The 20,791-nt window shown below is 32.9% G+C and overlaps 2 protein-coding genes and 1 long non-coding RNA gene across 3 annotated transcripts in view; 1 reads left to right on the forward strand and 2 right to left on the reverse strand.

Moving 5' to 3' along the window:
- The window catches only part of LOC127705005 (ER membrane protein complex subunit 10-like), an 81,923-nt gene that overhangs the window by 13,298 nt on the left and 47,834 nt on the right, over positions 1-20,791 (reverse strand). The gene's annotated exons all lie outside the window — the stretch shown is intronic.
- On the forward strand, positions 4,357-6,269 carry LOC127705002 (probable G-protein coupled receptor B0563.6). The gene has a single exon (XM_052209250.1). The coding sequence runs from the start codon at positions 4,698-4,700 to the stop codon at positions 6,237-6,239; it is 1,542 nt and encodes a 513-aa protein (XP_052065210.1). The 5' UTR covers positions 4,357-4,697; the 3' UTR covers positions 6,240-6,269.
- Positions 15,753-16,932, reverse strand: LOC127705017 (uncharacterized). Its single transcript, XR_007983611.1, has 2 exons — positions 16,409-16,932; positions 15,753-16,273 (listed from the first exon to the last, which is right to left on the reverse strand). It is a non-coding gene; the product is annotated as an uncharacterized LOC127705017 (long non-coding RNA).

A 20,791-nucleotide genomic window follows, 5' to 3' on the forward strand; every position in this document is an offset into this window, starting at 1 on the left:
CAAGGTCATATAAAACCTGCGCGACTGACATATAGATCATAAAATATTTCCATACACCAAATATAGTTGACCTATTGCATATACTATTAGAAAAAAAGACCAAAACTCAAAAACTTAACTTTGACCACTGAACCATGAAAACGAGGTCAAGGTCAGATGACACCTGCCAGCTAGACATGTACACCTTACAATCATTCCATACACAAAATATAGTAGACCTATTGCATACAGTATAAGAAAAACAGACCAAAACACAAAAACTTAACTATAACCACTGAACCATGAAAAAGAGGTCAAGGTCAGATGACACATGCCAGTTGGACATGTACACCTTACAGTCCTTCCATACACCGAATATACTAGACCTATTGCTTATAGTATCTGAGATATGGACTTGACCACCAAAACTTAACCTTGTTCACTGATCCATGAAATGAGGTCGAGGTCAAGTGAAAACTGTCTGACGGGCATGAGGACCTTGCAAGGTACACACATACCAAATATAGTTATCCTACTACTTATAATAAGAGAGAATTTAACATTACAAAAAATGTTAACTTTTTTTTCAAGTAGTCACTGAACCATGAAAATGAGGTCAAGGACATTGGACATGTGACTGACGGAAACTTCGTAACATGAGGCATCCATATACAAAGTATGAAGCATCCAGGTCTTCCACCTTCTAAAATATAAAGCTTTTAAGAAGTTAGCTAACGCCGCCGCCGCCGGATCACTATCCCTATGTCGAGCTTTCTGCGACAAAAGTCGCAGGCTCGACAAAAAATAAAAGTCGGATAAAATAAAATAAATGCATTGTTTGCACCTGTCCTAAGTCAGGAATCTTATGTTCAGAAGTTGTCGTTTGTTGGTGTGGTTCATAAGTGTTTCTCGTTTCTCGTTTTTTATATAGATTAGAACGTTGGTTTTCCCGTTTGAATGGTTTTACACTAGTAGTTTTTTGGGGCCCTTTATAACTTACTGTTCGGTGTGAGCCAAGGCTCCGTGTTGAAGACCGTACTGTGACCTATAATGGTTTACTTTTATAAATTTTGACTTGGATGGAGAGTTGTCTCATTGGCACTCATACCACATCTTCTTATATCTATTAAAACTATCCCTTGATTTAGTGTTTCTAAAAAGTCCGAATGATATGTAAACAAACAAACTACTTCGTTTAGTGCATGAGATGACCTACCCAAACTTCCTTTTTGTCTTCAGGATATCAAAAGGTCTGAGATAAGAAATTAACATTGTATAGATTTACCAGCATAGAATATATATATACACTTGTCTCTGATAAAATTGAGAACGGAAATGGGGAATGTGTCAAAGAGACAGCAACCCGACCATAGAGCAGACAACAGCCGAAGGCCACCAATGGGTCTTCAATGCAGCGAGAAACTCCAGCACCCGGAGGCGTCCTTCAGCTGGCCCCTAAACAAATATGTATACTAGTTCAGTGATAATGGACGTCATACTAAACTCCAAATTATACACAAGAAACTAAAATTAAAAATGATACAAGACTAACAAAGGCCAGAGGCTCCTGACTTGGGGACAGGCGCAAAAATGCGGCGGGGTTAAACATGTTTTTTGAGATCTTAACCCTCCCCCTATACCTCTAGCCAATGTAGAAAAAACAAACGTACAACAGTACGCACAGTAAAACTCAGTTTAAGAGAAGTCCGAGTCCGATGTCAGAATAGGAAACAAAAGAAAAGAAACAAAATGACAATAATACATAAATAACAACAGACTACTAGCAGTTACTGACATGCCAGCTCCTGTCATAACCCGTGTCATGCCAACAACTGGTTTTAGAATCAATATGTTTAATTCCGAATACTTCTTATAAGTAATAGTTAAAAAAAATAATATCCACAAATTTCAAAGACAGTTAAACGAAAAAAGCATTAGAATAATCCTTTGTTCCAGTTTTCATGCCTCTACAACCATTAAGTCAAAATAATATGTAAACATACGAAATACTTAGTTATGTACATCAGAATGACCTCCTCATACCTCATTATAGGCTCGTATCTGTCTTCGGGATATAATAAAACCAGAGATAAGAAATTAACATGGAAATATTTACCAGTATAAAATAAACATGCCATTGGCTTTAAAAATACTTTATATTCAATTATAAGCAATAAAATAATATCTAAGATATAAAATTCGGATAAAATTAAAAGAAAAAGAATTAAATGAGCCCTTGGTCTGGTGTTCATAGCTCTACATCCAGAAAATCAAATTATATGTAAACATGCGAAATACTTCGATAATTGCATTAGATAACCTCCTTAAACCTCAAATCTGTCATCGGGATATCAAAAGTTCTGAGATAAGAAATTTATATATTTTAAGATTTTTCTGTATCGACTGCATACTCCAGTGTTTTAGAATAGTAAAATCGTCTAATGCACTAAGAAATATGGTTGATATTAAAAGACGCCAATTTCACGTAAATCATAGACAGATAAAGACAATTTGATAATAGAGTATCCAGTTTAAATGAAGATTGAAGTTTATTTGTTTGTTTATTTATCTATTTATATTTTGCATATTTGCTGACCCACTTGGATAAATTTTTTCAAGAACCACTCAGCATGACACTTATTTTTTTCTCGGAACACTCGTTTCATATGGAAAATAAGTTCTTTGAAAACCATTGGCAATAAATTGGAATATTTTATTCCAGTTATAATCAAATTTAATAATATCTAGAATTTTTAAAAGTCAGGCAAACATGAACACGGATGGAAATCAATTACTTGGTCAAGTTTTTATGCCTGTACATTCTAAATATGGAAATAAAATGTTAACGCAAAAGAAAAACCTGTCATTTGATTCGAGTGCCCCTGGCGAGTCTTATGTAGACGAAAAGCGCGTCTGGCGTATCTAATTATAAGAATGGTATCTTTGATGACTCTTCCGAATTTAAAAATGTCTTTAAGGTGGAACTTACACTACAGGGAGATAACTCTGTAAAAATCAGCTAAACGTTTTAATTACGTTGTATTGTGAAGGAAATATTAAGCTTCTCAATGATCAAAATTAGTGTTTGTCAAACTGCTATATATCCAATGAAATTTTTCCAATAAAGTGGTTGGTTCAAATTTTTTGAAATTTTTATATTTTTGTCAAAGGGTCAAAGTAAACATTTTGTCAAAATTTTATGAAAATTAAACGAGCCAAATTAATATTAGTCAAGGTGTTGGGTACCACCTTAAGTGTATTCAGAAATGAAGGGAGAATGCAGGTCGACAACGATTGTGGATTTAGACTAGAATGCATATCGTCACTTCGGGCATTTGTACGCAGCACCGTAAATCTAAAAAAGAACGAGAAAAAAGATTTAAAAATCTTGTTGTTTCATTCTAATTCAAGGAGGATTATCGCTAACAATAAAAAATAAAATAATAAAAAAAAACAAAAAAAAAACACACACACACACACGGGCATTTCATTGGTGCTTATTAATATTTGTGATAATTTTCCCACGGAAAAATAAGTCATTGCAACTCAATCTGTGTCTTTCGTTGTACTTATATTGAATAATAATCATATCTACAAAACTAAGAAGTCAACAAAAATCAACAAGAATGAAATGGTTTCATGGCCAAGGTTTGAATTTATTTCCTTACAGTAAACAGTAAACTTTATTACATCACACAAAACGCAGTTTGTTTATACATTACTGCAAATCAAGCATTCGATTTGACAAAAATACAAGATTCACTATCTTCAAAGCTGTAACACTTATGAATGGCAACGACCAAAGACGAGTAAATGTAATTAATCCAAAGGCTTTCGTTTAGAGAAAGTTGTACCTTGATAAGAATCATTTACCAGTTCAATAAGACATTAAATTCCATTCAAACTTTTTATAACAGAGCCCTTTTAAAAAAAGAAGTATGCGTTTAAAATTGCACGTAGCTTAAGTTAATCATTACATGTAATTCAAAATGGGCGGTTCTATTTCCATATGATTCCTACCTCTTCTGTAGATTCCCGAGAACTCATGACGAAGGCGTTTGTATGATGATAATATAGATAAAATATGATAATCAATAAGCAATATCAAGTAAAACAGTGAACATTATTGTTTGTATATCATTATATACTCATTATTGAATTATCCCCTCCTCTTTGTAATCGCGATCAGCAAAAAGGTAGACTTTAATAACAATTAAAAACATTTACCGTTACATTTACTTCTGAGAATTGTTAATGGTGTGATTTATTGATTTTGTCATTAAAATACATTACAACATGTGCAGATAGAAGAATACTATAAGATACAATGTTCAGAACTTTGATTTTTACTTTATAATCACCAGCAGCGAACTTAACATCACTGCATGTTTACTTCGAATAGTTCTAATCTTGCATACTTGTATAAACGTTTTTGAAAACAGGTGGAATAAAATTACCTTTATTATTAAATAACCTTTTAAGCAAAAAGCCTCTTAGAATTGGAAAAGCAGAAAAGTTTTTGTTCAGTAGATATTTCGAATGCAATATGTGTTTACGGTGGAACAGGAATTTATTCTGCATGCTTTGGTTAGTCTGATCAAAGGTTCCGTTAAATAAGGAATTATTGAATATTACTGGACAACTGTAATTAGTCAATATTTGTCTTCATTGTGGATCTGTCTATAAAAGTAACTACATGATGGATACGCATTAATAGAATGAAAAATGAGGAAATAGAAAGTATGGAAAATAAAATGAAAAATTCAAGTTTTTATATTTTACATTCATCAGATATTTACGGACACGTAGATGAGGGAAACATGTTTAATTCATCAATTTCAACATTAAATACAACAAATTTAACAGCTGGATTTAGAACAGAAATTTCTTTTCACGATGTTATAATTTCAAACGACACTTTAGAAACTATGAAACTCGTCTTTGGAATAATTCTTCTATTTCCGGTTTCAGCGTTGGGAATATTGGGAAATGCTATAAGTCTTATTGTGCTATGTCAACAAAAAGGAAAAAAAGCAACAAATTATTGTCTGATGGCTTTGGCTATATCGGACTTACTTCTTCTCGTGAATGCTTTCTTTTTTTCTGTGTTAAATATATACATATACAACAGTCCAATCGAAGGTACAAATTTCAAGAACAGTCTTTTCCCAACTTATGGAATATATCTGACTTTAGTCACAGCAAGAATAACTTCATTAATGACTACACTGTTGAGTATTGAAAGATTCGTTGCTGTACATTTTCCAATGAAAGCCAAATTTATATGCAACAAGAAAACGACATTAGTGGCTATCATTGTCATTTATCTAATTACAATTGTATTGTTTCTACCGTTCCCTTTTAAGTATAATATTGTTTACAGAGTGAAAAACAATATTTCGTATACCCTCATTGCTAGAAATCGAAACCTCAGCGATAAATTCTGTGCGTTGTACGGACTTGCCATGAATATAATATTTCGTTTTACACCAATTATCGTCATACTTTTGTTGAATTTCAAAATTATGAACATTGTTTGGAAAACAAGGCGTATTAGGGAGTCCATTAGTTTACAAAACGAAGGACAATCACAGGAACAGAGAAAAATTACTATTATGCTACTAGTTGTGACATTTACATTTATTATCTGTATATTACCAGGAGCTATAAATAGCCTATTACAACTAGCATGGAAAGGGTATTCTCGACTTGGTAAGTCCAGAAACTTTCAACAATTTTTGTCATATATAACATTCCTATTAGAAGCGACCAATTCTGCCCTTAATTTTGTAATCTATATGGCGCTTAGTGCGCGATTTTATGCGAAATACAAAGAAATATTCTATTCTGCAAAAGCCTTTATTCGCCAAGTGAGCATTAATAGTTTCAGTCGGGGTAAATCATCGTTTGCAATACACAGAAAATGTGATTCACAATCAAGTTTTACATGTAGTGATGATCCGGCTAACCAAAGACTAACAAACAAAATTACAAATTGCAGAAATGACTCGTATAAAAGCCTTTTGCAACATTCAGGAAATGGACAATGTTCCAAAGGAAGAAATTCAACTAAAATCAATCAACCGCCTAATGGAACTTTGTATGAATTGTCTGAAAAGAGCAAATCCTCATCAAAACCTGCTGACAGTTCTTCTTCGCGTAAATACTTTATATTAGATCAATCAGAAAGTGACTCCGACAATATTAAACCACCTCCATTAACCAAACAAGACACACTTGAAACAAATGTAGATCCGTAATGTAATATATTTGAAGGGAATAAAATAAATTGTAACATTAAAGGTTTGTATTCTTATTTACAACTTTCTCCATTATTGGCTTAGAAACTATTGTCAGTGAGCATTATTTGGAAAGGTAAATCAAGCGCTTTGATTGCGACAAATTCGGAATTTTTCTATTTGCTTTTCCGAATAAAAACTTGATATCAATGTGCATGAGACAAAATTAAAATAATATATAAGAAATAACAGAACAGCAGTTACCTCTTTGAAAAACATATCTACTACAAGTATTAAGTCAAAACTATTTTTCCCACATTTTCATAATTCTACAAAGAGAATGTTACCACTGCATTATTTCTGTTGATTTTCAGCCAGAATGGGGACGTTACATCCAGTGCCTCTTGTAAAGAGAGTGCAATGTTCCGCAGTCTGCACGTTGAGAATCCTTGCAACGACTCTATGAGAGGTCCATAGATGGCCTGCCAAGGGCTAAATCTAATATCTAATATACCTACATTTTCCAATGCCATTTCAAATTTCCCGCCCTTCATCCCGGTCGACCCCCTAATACAGGACCTATCCATTGTATTAATCGTTAATAAGTTCTCGTACATGCAAGAAACATTTGCCACTGAACGTTTAGCAAACAACAATCAATCAATATAAATCAAAATTAGATTTTTTGTATATAATCAATATTTTTATCTATTCAATTGGAGTATTATAGGATGGGGGTGTCGAGGTTTTCCTTAATCAATCCTCGAATATCGTTGTATACTATATTGACAAAAACTGTAGTAAAGGGGTATTTGTTTCATTCTTAAAAGGGTAAGAAATCGTATAACGTTTGCTTAAACTAAGGTCTGCTTTCCCCTCTAACAATTTATTATTCAATGTTCGAAGAGATTTGTCTGTCTCTGTCTTTGTTATATTTGTTAAATTTATATTTATGCTTTTGTCTTTTTTATCTTTTCCTCAACTTATGGTTTTTATTGCCACCTCTTCATAACACGTTTACATCAGGTGTAATTTGTATTCGGGTTTTTATTTGCTTGTTCAAAACATGTCAAGTACATCTTGAAAGCACTGCTTTGTCCTCCAACTTATTGTGTTGGTAAATCAAAGATTATTTAAAGGTAATATGTTCAAGCAGTGCATTGTAGTTTCAGATTGAGGAAAATTTGACCATTTCTTTTAATGATCCATAATTAATTTTCTTATTATTTCAAACGTTTACTTTCAGGAAAACAATAATACTATTTTTTCTTTCAATTTTTTGTTATAAAGGGTCTTTGGGTGATTTATTAACCTATTTCACTGTCATTTTAAATAAAAACGCATGTGTTGATCTTCAATACAAATAATGAGTCGACATCAGGTGTTCAAACAATCCTTGTCAGTTGTTTTTATAGAAATTTATAGTAGTGCATCTGTAAAATTGATACGACTGAATTAAAACTTTAATACTTCTGAGTGAAATAAAGCATTAAGACAAATCTGCCAATTCCTTCAAAACTATATGAATTCTATTAACACAAACAATTGGTTGAAATAAAATTGTAATTTTTAATGACTATGGTACACCACAAACGACATCTGCAATGCCACTTTCATATCAAAAACAAGTCGTATTTAACACATCTGCCCCTTAATCGACATAATGAACAACACAATCATCCAAAACAAATACAAAAAAATAGGGCATAAATCCGATAAATCAATTAAAAAAAATACATTTTAAAGAGGCTGTATCAGTAAAGATAGTCTTCACATCCATGAATATTGCAACAGTAGCGAAACCGGTTGAAGGAGATGATTGACTACATGTGAATTTTCATTGTAGATTTTGATAATCTTTTACAGAAATACAATTTAGTGTACTTTCAATCTAATTTTTACTTATAATGTGATTTGTGTTATTTTTTTCTTTTTATATATCCTCGTATATTTCGCGCTATTAAGAAAGCATTGTGACGTCACAATTTCCTTTGAAAAAGCACGCATAGCACAAATTCATATGACGTACGAAAACATATGATCTGACTATATGTAGGCATAACAAATCATGATAACACAAAAATAAAAAAAAAAAAAAAAAAAAACTGGTCCAAGGTACTTCCACAATACAAAAAGTGAAAAACTGAACTAAAAAAAAATACATAAAAGTTAATTGCCAGAAAATGGCAGCCACATAATTTCAACAATATAGAAACCAACCTACATATTAGCCGTTGGTATTTTTCAAACGATGACAGCAAAACATATATAGATATAGGAAGATGTGGTATGAGTGCCAATGAGACAACTCTCCATCCAAGTTACAATTTATATAAGTAAACCATTATAGGTCAAGGTACGGCCTTCAACACGGAGCATTGGCTCACACCGAACAGCAAGCTATAAAGGGCCCCAAAAAATTACTAGTGTAAAACCATTCAAACGGAAAAACCAACGGTCTAATATATATAAAAACGAGAAACGAAAAACACGTATGAACTACATAAACAGACGACAACTACTGTAATCAGATTCCTATGTATTTATAAGTACCCTGCCACTTCCGGTCTGTGTTTTTGTTAGATGAATTTGTGCTTTGTATCGATCTAATTAGTAAGGCCTTTTCAACTGGTTTTTATAATTTGTTCTTATGTTGTACTGTTACACCACTGTCCCAGGTTAGTGGGAGGGTTGGCGCTTAACCCCACCACATTCTGTATGTGCCTATCCAAAGTCAGGAGCCTGTAATTCAGTGCTTGTCGTTTATTGCTGTATATAATATTTTTTTTCGTTCATTATTTTGTACATAAATCAGACAGTTTGTTTTCTTGTTTAAATTTGTTTTACATTTGTCATTTCGGGGCCTTCTATACCTGATTATGCGGTATGGGTTTTGCTCATTGTTGAAAGCCTGGTGGAGAGTTGTCGCATTGGCAATTATACCGCATCATCTTATTTTATATTAAATCCATTCGGGAATCCTATTTAGACCTATTTCATAATGCTTAAGAATTAAGACAACTTTGAGATAGCAAGCGTTTTATTATAATTCTATTGTAAAAATAATTAAGTCAAACATGCTACCAATAATTTGAGATCAATCGCATAATGGTACAAAGTTCTTTTAACTGTTATATGATTTAATTTATTTTAATATACTTACATTTTGTAATCTTAAAAGATAAACAAATTTCGTATTTATTGCACTTATAAATAAATTTAACATTTGGCATACAATTAAAGCTAAATTATGTTATGTTACACAGAGCACCACTTTTGCGGTGATAGTAATTATTGCAAAATTATTTAAGCGATAACTAGCGGTGAATACTTCAGAAAGCCATTATCATTTTTTAAGAATTCAATTTATCTTCTTGACAGTATATTTCAAATGCATACATAAACTCTTCATGCCTATTCATTGCATAATTTCGTTGGAAAACAAATATTTATGCATGTTGATACGTTAAGCAATGACCTGCATTTCCTATCAGGTTTTAATCGACAGAGGATGTTGATCACAGAGAACCTTCTGTATCAAGAGTTCTCAATGTAAAAAAATAGGTGGAAAATTAACATCTAAATGAGCGTTTTAGTTCAAAATACATGCACTAATGATGGTAGGTGGCACTGGAAGATCGAAAACTGCATACCCTTCGCAACATGCGAGTTAATACCGGCATTGTTGTAGGTTTCTATTGAACCATTGTGTTGACGAGTGTTTTGTAATGTTGATTTTTTTGTTTTTTTCTTGCAAATGCTTACCATATCAATAATAACGAAATAGCTCGAGTCAGATTACGACTGGAGATTTCGCCCATTATATAACTTACTTCAATCCACCAATTCCGCACTTGGAATGTCAAGCGATAACTCCATTCAATTATAGCGATCAAGGTAATTTCTTTCAATACACCTCTGATTGTTCAACATCATAATTATCAAAGATAAAAAAGCATGTAACATACCTATAACGTCTTTCCGTCATTAGTTACTATTGTCCGTTCATTTGATTAGCGTATAAGCCATAAGACCACTATGATCATTATTCGGCCGTGGCAATAGAGAATATCTTTCAATTAAATTAAATACAATCGTGAGAACGATGTGGAATAACACAATGTTGCGATCTGTAAACTTTTATTAGATTATGGACTTTCAATGGTGTATTTAAATTTCTGGTAGAAATGAAAGGTGTTTTTGTCACGTTAAATCCACCACACAAAACAAAACATATCGGATTTTTTTTTGTTACGAATTATTAAATTGCCGTTCCACAGAAACGTTCTGAGCCAAAAGTATGAACATGCATAGAAATATGGCGATGCGTTTATCATTTAGAGATATTTAGAAACACAGTAGTTTACCAATGTTGAATTCTCATTGAACCAGTAAGAACATAAAAAAACAAGACAAAAGGTGATGGAATCGCATAAGAGGCATACAAGAAGCCTGAGGGATATAGATTCTCAGTCTGTGTGAAAAACCCAGCAAAATGTAAAATCTATAATAAAACATACAAGTTCCAAAGTACTGACTTTTACTGTATCGATCTTTTGAAACCAATCAATGTATATGAACGTCCAATTATTAGAGACTCTGATATCATCGTCCAATAAAATGTTATCAATGATTAAGAACACGAACGACCCAACCTTGATGATGGTTGTGATGTTTCTTGAATAACAGGAATTTCTTAAGTGATAATAAAGATAATAGCTAGTCAACATTATTGGTAAAGAATTTGTCATTTTTAATTGTTCGTAGCAAGATCAAATCAATTCTCATCGCTTCTCTGACTACGTGATAAGTGCATTGATCAAATATCCCTGTTTACTGGAAAACAGTTATTTGTTAGAATATGAGTATATTTATAACACATAACATGACTAATTATTGCCCTTCCGGGACACCTGAGATCACCACCAGGGTTCGTGTTGCTCACTGAGTCTCTAGTTATCTTGTAGCGTTTTGTGCACTTGTCTTTTTGTCGTCTATTTTACATGGCATTGTCAATTAATCTGGACTAATGAGGTTTAAATGTCCCTTGGTAGCTTTCACCTCGTTTTATTGGCTTAATGTATCTTGGAAAGCAGAGACACGTGTTTATGATTTTCTCAAAATTATTTTTACGATTTTTTACTCAAACTGCATAAAAAAAAGTTACAAATCGATTCCTGTAAGTGCGAATATGGTAGATAATTTCGTTGGAAATGATAAATGATGAAATGAAAAATCAGTGTTCAATGTAAATAATGCCCATATAATTGTACAAATTTCTACTAGCTGATACGATTGTCAAGGACATGCGTTTTATTATCAGACCTCCAACAACAAAAAATGTCTGCACAATGTGGCAAATTCTAAATCAAATCGAGCCTTGAAATACTGTAAATAAATTTAACAGAGGATAACAAATATCTGATATGTACACTAAATTCACCAAAGGATATACAACTTTGATATGAACCTAAAGACAACCACTGACGAGATTCTTGACATCTGACAAGCATATGAACACGTAGCGTGGAAAGAAATATTGAAATCTCAACTCTTCCATCCTAATCTTGATACATGTGAATGTTCTGATTATTTGTGTGTCATATAACATGTATAATATCGTCATTTCCCTAGGGCAAACTAAAATAAAATGCTCCGCAGGGCGCAGCTTGATACGACCGCAGAGGTCGAACCCTGAACAGTTGGGGCAAGTATGGACACAACATTCAAGCTTGATACAGCTTTGCATTTGGATTGTGATTAAATATTTGACACAGCATAGGTTTCTGACACAGAATGAATGTGGTCTAAGAACTTAAAAATTTTAAATTGGACATTCACCTATTATGGTCCAATATCCAAAATCTAAAAACATGGTTAGATTCAGCATATCAAAGAACCCCAAGAATTCAATTTTTGATGAAATCAAACAAAGTTTAATTTTGGACCCTTTTGACCTCAATGTGGACAAAGTTGAAAACGGGGCCCAAAAATCAAAAATCTAAATACATGGTTAGATTCAGCATATCAAAGAACCCCATATAATCAATTTTTGTTGAAATCAAACAAAGTTTAATTTTGGACCCCGATTTGGACCAACTTGAAAACTTGGCCCATAATCAAAAATCTAAATACATGTTTAGATTCAGCATATCAAAGAACCCTAAGAATTCAATTTCTGTTAAAATCAAACTAAGTTTAATTTTGGACCCTTTGGACCTTAATGTAGACCAATTTGAAAACGGAACCAAAAATTAAGAATCTAAATACACGGTTAGATTCGGCATATCAAAGAACCCCAATAATTCAATTTTTGATGAAATCAAACAAAGTTTAATTTTGGACCCTTTGGACCTCAATGTGGACCAATTTAAAAACGGGGCCCAAAATCCAAAAACTAAATACACGGTTAGATTCAGCATATTAAAGAACCCCAAGAATTCAAGAATAAAACCCCATTGAAATTGGTCAAGAAATAAGCAATTTATACGAAGTATCTTCTTTTGCACAATACTGTGCAATTAAATATTTCTTGCTATTGCGCAATACTGTACAATTGACAATTTCTTGCTATTGCGCATATTGTGCTATTGGATATTTCTTGCTATTGCGCAATACTGTGCAATTGAAGATTTCTTGCTATTGCGCAATACTGTGCAATTGAAGATTTCTTGCTATTGTGCAATACTGTGCAATTGAAAATTTCTTGCTATTGCACAATACTTATTATAAAATAATTTACACATCTTGTTTGGTGTGTATCTCCTACCATATCATTATTATTTGCTTTTAAATATAAATCAGAAATAACCAACTTAAAATGGAAAATTTTAAAAGAAAAAAAAAGGAAAAAAAGAAAAAAAAAAGGAAAAAAAAAAAAAATCCCCCCCCCCAAATTTTTTGAACCCCCTTATGATTCATCACCCCCAAACTCAATCCCAGCCTTCCCTTTGTGGTATGGTACCTTGCAGTACAATTTCAGAGAGATCCATACACTTGAACACAAGTTATTGTCTGGAAACTAGAAAATGTGTTTTTTGGCCCCTTTTTGGCCCCAAATTCCTAAACAATTAGGGCAATTACCCCCAAACTCAAACCCAGCTTTCCCTTTGTATTATGGAACCTTGTAGTACAATATCAGAAAGATCCATACACTTACACACAAGTTATTGTCCTGAAACTAGAAAAATGCTTGTTTTTTGCCCCTTTTTGGCCCCTAAGTCCTAGAATATTGAGGCAATTACCCTCATCATCAATCCCAGCCTTCCCTTTGTGGTATGGTACCTTGCAGTACAATTTCAGAGAGATCCATACACTTGAACACAAGTTATTGTCTGGAAACTAGAAAAATGCTTATTTTTGGCCCCTTTTTGGCCCCCAATTCCTAAACGTTTCAGCAATTACCCCTAAACTCAATTCCAGCTTTTCCTTTGTGATATGGAACCTTGTAGTACAATTTCAGAAAGATCCATATTGTCATGAAACTAGAAAAATGCTTGTTTTTTTGCCCCTTTTTTGGCCCCTAATTCCTAATATTTTGAGGCAATTACCCCCAAAATCAATCCCAGCATTCCTTTTGTGATATGGAACCTTGTGGTACAATGTCAGAGAGATCCATACACTAACACACAAGTTATGTCTGGAAGTTACAAAAATGCTTATTTTGGCCCCTTTTTGGCCCCTAATTCCTTTACTGTTGGTACCATAACCCCCAAAATCAATCCCAACCTTCCTTTTGTGGTATTGAACCTTGTGGTAAAATTTCAAAGAGATCCATTCACTTAAACTAAAGTTAGAGTGCGAAAACCAATGTGTCTTCGGACGACGCCGGACGACGCCAGACGACGACGACGACGACGACGACGCCAACGTCATACCAATATACAACCACAAAAATTTTTTTGCGGTCGTATAAAAAATCAGCTTTCATTGTTTGACAGATGAGGAAATCAAATGCAAGAAAAATTGGCAAAATACGTTAAATAATTACTAATTCACACTTAAAGATTTGATAAGCTTTCTCTTTTGCAAATCAATTAACATGATTTATGAATGCTACTTAGTTATGAGAAGATTTAATCGGACACATTGTATAGACAATTGCATATAAACCGCGTATTTGTCTGTTCGTATTTTTCTGCTGTTATCATGATTATGGTTTTTGGAATGTTGTCTCCTTTTTATTAAAAAAAACCCAAAAGATATTTAACGTAAACCAATGCTTATTTACAATAAAAACGTGATGCTTGGATATAATAGGAATTAAAAAAAATGATATCATGTACCTTTTTCATATTTTAAGAGGACAGGCTTGGATTAAGAGATGTATCTTTTTTAATTAATGATGCGTTTGATATAGTCGTTTCCATTCATACTTTAAAAGCATTCATGTGAAATAGAAATTAATTTATATGTGTTTTCAAGAAGTTTTTAAAAATATTTCTAATAAAATGCTTCGCTAAGGCGCAGCTTGATACGACCGCAGAGGTCGAACCCTGAACAGTTGGGGCAAGTATGGACACAACATTCAAGCTTGATACAGCTCTGAATTTGGATTGTTATTAAATATTTGACACAGCATAGGTTTCTGACACAGAAAGAATGTGGTCTAAGAACCTGAATTTTTTTAATTTACCTATTATGGTCCAATGTCCAAAATCAAAATACATGGTTAGATTCAGCATATCAAAGAACCCCATATATTCAATTTTTATTGAAATCAAACAAAGTTTAAATACTGGACCCTATCTTGGACCAACTTGAAAACTGGGCCCATAATCAAAAATCTAAACACATGTTTAGATTCAGCATATCAAAGAACCCCAAGAATTCAATTTTTGCTAAAATCAAACTAAGTTTAATTTTGGACCCTTTGGACCTTAATGTAGACCAATTTAAAAAACAGGACTTAAAATTAAAAATCTAAATACATGGTTAGATTTGGAATATCAAAGAACCCCAATAATTCAATTTTTGATGAAATCAAACAAAGTTTAATTTTGGACCCTTTTGACCTTAATATGAACCAATTTGATAATGGGGTTCACAAATAAAAAATCTAAATACATGGCTAGATTCAGCATATCAAAGAACCCCATATATTCAATTTTTGTTGAAATCAAAAAAAGTTTAATTTTGGACCCCAACTTGAAAACTGGGCCCATAATCAAAAATCTAAACACATGTTTAGATTCAGTATATCAAAGAACCCCAAGAATTCAATTTTTCTTAAAATCAAACTAAGTTTAATTTTGGACCCTTTATTTGGACCTCAATGAAGACCAATTTAAAAAACGACCCAAATTAAAAATCTAAAAACACAGTTAGATTTGGCATATCAAAGAACCCCAATAATTCAATTTTTGATGAAATCAAACAAAGTTTAATTTTGGACCCTTTTGACCTCAATATGAACCAATTTGATAGCGGGATCACAAATAAAAAATCTAAATACATGGTTAGATTCAGCATATCAAAGAACCTCATATATTCAATTTTTGTTGAAATCAAACAAAGTTTAATTTTGGACCCCAATTTGGACCAACTTGAAAACTGGACCCATAATCAAAAATCTAAATACATGTTTAGATTCAGCATATCAAAGAACCCCATATATTCAATTTTTGTTGAAATCAAACAAAGTTTAAATACTGGACCCTATCTTGGACCAACTTGAAAACTGGGCCCATAATCAAAAATCTAAACACATGTTTAGATTCAGCATATCAAAGAACCCCAAGAATTCAATTTTTGTTAAAATCAAACTAAGTTTAATTTTGGACCCCTTTGACCTTAATAAGAACCAATTTGATAACGGGGTCCACAAAAAAAATCTAAATACATGGTTAGATTCAGCATATTAAAGAACCCCATATATTCAATTTTTGTTGAAATCAAACAAAGTTTAAATACTGGACCCCAATTTGGACCAACTTGAAAACAGGGCCAAAAATCAAAAATCTAAATACATGTTTAGATTCAGCATATCAAAGAACCTCATATATTCAATTTTTGCTAAAATCAAACAAAAAAGTTTAATTTTGGACCCTTTGGACCTTAATGTAGACCAATTTGAAAACTGGGCCCATAATCAAAAATCTAAATACATGTTTAGATTCAGCATATCAAAGAACCCTAAAAATTCATTTTTTGTTAAAATCAAACTAAGTTTAATTTTGGACCCTTTGGACCTTAATGCAGACCAATTTGAAAACGGAACCAAAAATTAAGAATCTAAATACACGGTTAGATTCGGCATATCAAAGAACCCCAACCCAAGAATTCAAGAATAAAACCCCATTGAAATTGATCAAGAAATAAGCAATTTATATGAAGTATCTTCTTTTGCACAATACTGTGCAATTGAATATTTCTTGCTATTGCGCAATACTGTACAATTGACAATTTCTTGCTATTGCGCAATATTGTGCTATTGGATATTTCTTGCTATTGCGCAATACTGTGCAATTGAAGATTTCTTGCTATTGCGCAATACTGTGCAATTGAAGATTTCTTGCTATTGTGCAATACTGTGCAATTGAAAATTTCTTGCTATTGCACAATACTTATTATATAATAATTTACACATCCTGTTTGGTGTGTATCTCCTACCATATCATTATTATTTGCTTTTAAATATAAATCAGAAATAACCAAATTAAAATGGAAAATTTTAAAAGAAAAAAAAAAGGAAAAAAAGAAAAGAAAAAAAATCCCCCCCCCCAATTTTTTGAACCCCCTTATGATTCATCACCCCCAAACTCAATCCCAGCCTTCCCTTTGTGGTATGGTACCTTGCAGTACAATTTCAGAGAGATCCATACACTTGAACACAAGTTATTGTCTGGAAACTAGAAAAATGCTTATTTTTGGCCCCTTTTTGGCCCCCAATTCCTAAACGTTTCGGGCAATTACCCCCAAACTCAATTCCAGCTTTCCCTTTGTGATATGGAACCTTGTAGTACAATTTCAGAAATATCCAAACACTTACACACAAGTTATTGTCATGAAACTAGAAAAATGCTTGTTTTTTGCCCCTTTTTTGGCCCCTTATTCCTAAAATTTTGAGGCAATTACCCCCAAAATCAATTACAGCCTTCCCTTTGTGATATGGAACCTTGTGGTACAATGTCAGAGAGATCCATACACTTACACACAAGTTATTGTCTGGAAGTTACAAAAATGCTTATTTTTGGCCCCTTTTTGGCCCCTAATTCCTTAACTGTTGGTACCATAACCCCCAAAATCAATCCCAACCTTCCTTTAGTGGTATTGAACCTTATGGTAAAATTTCATGGAGATCCATTCACTTAAACTAAAGTTAGAGTGCGAAAACCAATGTGTCTTCGGACGACGCCGGACGACGCCAGACGACGACGACGACGACGACGACGACGACGACGACGCCAACGTCATACCAATATACGACCAAAAAATTTTTAATTTTTGCGGCCGTATAAAAATAGTTGACATATTAAGTATTAATTTCATCTATATTATTAAAAGTCAAAAAGCCGCTACGTATACTGTTCATACCCTTTAAATATATTTCTTTTTTTATTTGACAATTAAATAAGCAAAATTGAGAATGGAAACGGGGAATGCGTTAACGAGACAACCCGACCACAGAGCAGAAAACAGCCCAAAGCCACCAACGGATCTTCAACGCAGCCAGAAAATCCTGCACCGGAGGCTGGCTTCAATAATGTTTACTAGTTCAGCGAATATGGACTTCACACTCAACTCAGAAACGTATAAATGAACCATAATAAAAAGGCGGGGTTAATATATATAAGAAGATGTGATATGAGTGCCAATGAGACAACTCTCCATCTAAGTCACAATGTGTAAAAAGTAAACAATTAACACGGAGCCTTGGCTCATATCGAACAGCAAGCTATAAAGGGCCCAAAAATGACTAGTGTAAAACAATTCAAACAGGACAACCAACGGCATAATCTATATAAAAAACGAGAAACGAGAACACTTCTGAACCACATCAACAAACGATAACCACTGAACAACAGGTCCCTGACTTAGGACAGGTGCAAACAAACGCAGCAGGTTTAAAAGTTTTAACAAGCGCCAACCTTCACCCTAACCTGAAACAGTAGTGTAACATTACAACATAGAAAGACACACTATAAAATATCAATTGAAATGGCTTAACTCGAACCAAAAGACATATTAACAAAAACAAGTAAACATACACTGAACGAATAAACATACACTGAACGAATAAATTTGATCTATAACACAATATAAATACAAAATTACTAAAAAAAAACAGGGGGGGGGGGGGGGGGGGAATGTAAAACAATGTCAAAATGACAACTGAAACCTGGGACAAAATGGCGTTAAATAAAATAACGTACACAGGTAAATTTAAATACAATAATTTTGTAGCAAGGAGTACGGAAATATTTTTAACAAAATAAATAAATTTGTTGTTCATAGTACGAGTACAGAAGTTAAAATTTATAGTCATGCTAAATACTTTTCAAATGTGGTACATAGTGAGAGGAGATATAACACAAAAAAAATTGAATAACAAAAATGCATTACAAATTGTGTCAACAGATCAAATTAAAAGAAAGTACGATTTGAGAGTACTCGCAGTTACTGAAATCTTATTAAAAGCCAAACACAATAAATAAAAAAAAAAATCATGCATCAGAGACTAAAACCAATTAAAACACATCCCAGGGATTTAGTGTTTTAACGCCATGGACAGACAAAGAAGACATGACTTGTGCAATGCCAAAATAAAAGTATCGACATGTTTAACACGATTAAACTTCTAGCCAATGTGGAATAAACAAACACACAGTAATACGCACAGTAAAATTCAGTTCAAAAGAAGTCCGAGTCCGATGTTTAAAAAGGTAACAGAAGAATCTAAGCAAAATGACAATAATCAACATAAATTAACAAAGGACTACTAGCAGTTACTGACATGCCAGCTCCAGACCTCAATTAAACTGACTGAAAGATTATGTCTTCGTCATATGAAAATCAATCACAATTCCTCCCGTTAGGGGTCTAGTATCATACCATCATAAAATATACGAGAAGATGATATGCTTTTCCAAGTTTCTAATCACTATAGATTAAAATGAATAGTTAATCCTTTTCCCTTTTTTCATTAAAAGAGTATGTTCTTTCATCCTTTCAAATTTGGTCATTAATTTTTTGAGAAAAAAAATACTGTTCTTTAAATATTTTAGTTTACCTTTTTGACTCTATATAGGTACGTGTTGTTTAAAAGTATTCAAATTCAGGAACTGTTCACGAATCAATTGCTATAATCCCAAATGGTTCACTTCAAAGGGGAAACATATATGCAAGTTTATTGTCCGATTAAAAGTAATTTCTCCAAGGAAATGAATCCGGGAAAACAAGAAATCATTACAGAGATTATCATGGGATAGTACATTGGAATCGTGTTTACGAAGATGAGAATAATCTATGTCCATTAAACATTGATATAACTGATGTAAATATAATTGTAAACTCATGTCTTGGCAGCTGGTCAGCCGATGTTATTAGCATAACAATAAATCACGCTAACTTCTCACAAGAGAGTGCTGTGTCTGTTACATAAATATGTTGACGATCAACTTGGACAGATGGAAGTTTAAAGCATGATATGAACAATATGATCGTAGTAATTGTATAAAAAGGCCAATGACTATATTTCAAACATTACGGCCACATGAAATTAATTTGACTATTCATATGCTTCAACCTTTAGAAATTAATAAATATGAAATGTGCAAAGTTAGTTCCGAAGACAATGTTACTGTTTCACTGCTAGCTAAATATGATTCGATTATTTCTGACGAAAATCTTAAAATCGTTAAAAATGTGTTTGGATTATATTTACTACTACCAGTGTCAGTGTTTGGAATAATTGGTAATGTGATTAGTGTTTCAGTCTTGTGTCATTGGAAAAAGAAGACGGCAAGCATTTACTGCTTATTAGGGATGGCTATATCGGATTTGCTACTGTTGCTTAATGCAGTGTTATTTTCAGCAATTATTATTTACATCAATGTAGATCCAATTGAAGGTAACAACTTTAGAAGCACTCTTTTCCCTTACCTTGGAATGTACACGAGTTTGGTGACTGCTCGGATAACCTCTTTACTCACAACATTAATCGGTTTCGAAAGATTCGTGGCTGTTCATTTTCCCATGAGAGCAAAACTGATTTGCAGCAAAAAATCGACTTTTATTGCTATTTCAATAATTTACATACTTACTATCATATCATTCATTCCATTTATATTTAAATATAATGTTGTCCATACAGTCAAAGACAATACTTCATATGCAGTTGTTGTAAGAAATCCAGATACAAGTGAAAAGTTTTGCAGAATGTACGGAATTGTTTTGAATTCTGTTTTCAGATTTTTGCCAGTTATACTAATTCTGATTTTAAACATTTTAATTCTATTGGCAATAAAGAGAACGGCTAGGAAAAGAGAATATTTGCGATCTGAAAAGAAGCCAACTCACAATCAGGAACAAGAGCAAAGAAAAGTAACCGTAATGCTCCTTGTAGTTTCATT

The sequence above is a fragment of the Mytilus californianus genome, unplaced genomic scaffold (assembly GCF_021869535.1).
Source record: "Mytilus californianus isolate M0D057914Y unplaced genomic scaffold, xbMytCali1.0.p SCAF_6, whole genome shotgun sequence".
Taxonomy (NCBI): domain Eukaryota; kingdom Metazoa; phylum Mollusca; class Bivalvia; order Mytilida; family Mytilidae; genus Mytilus; species Mytilus californianus.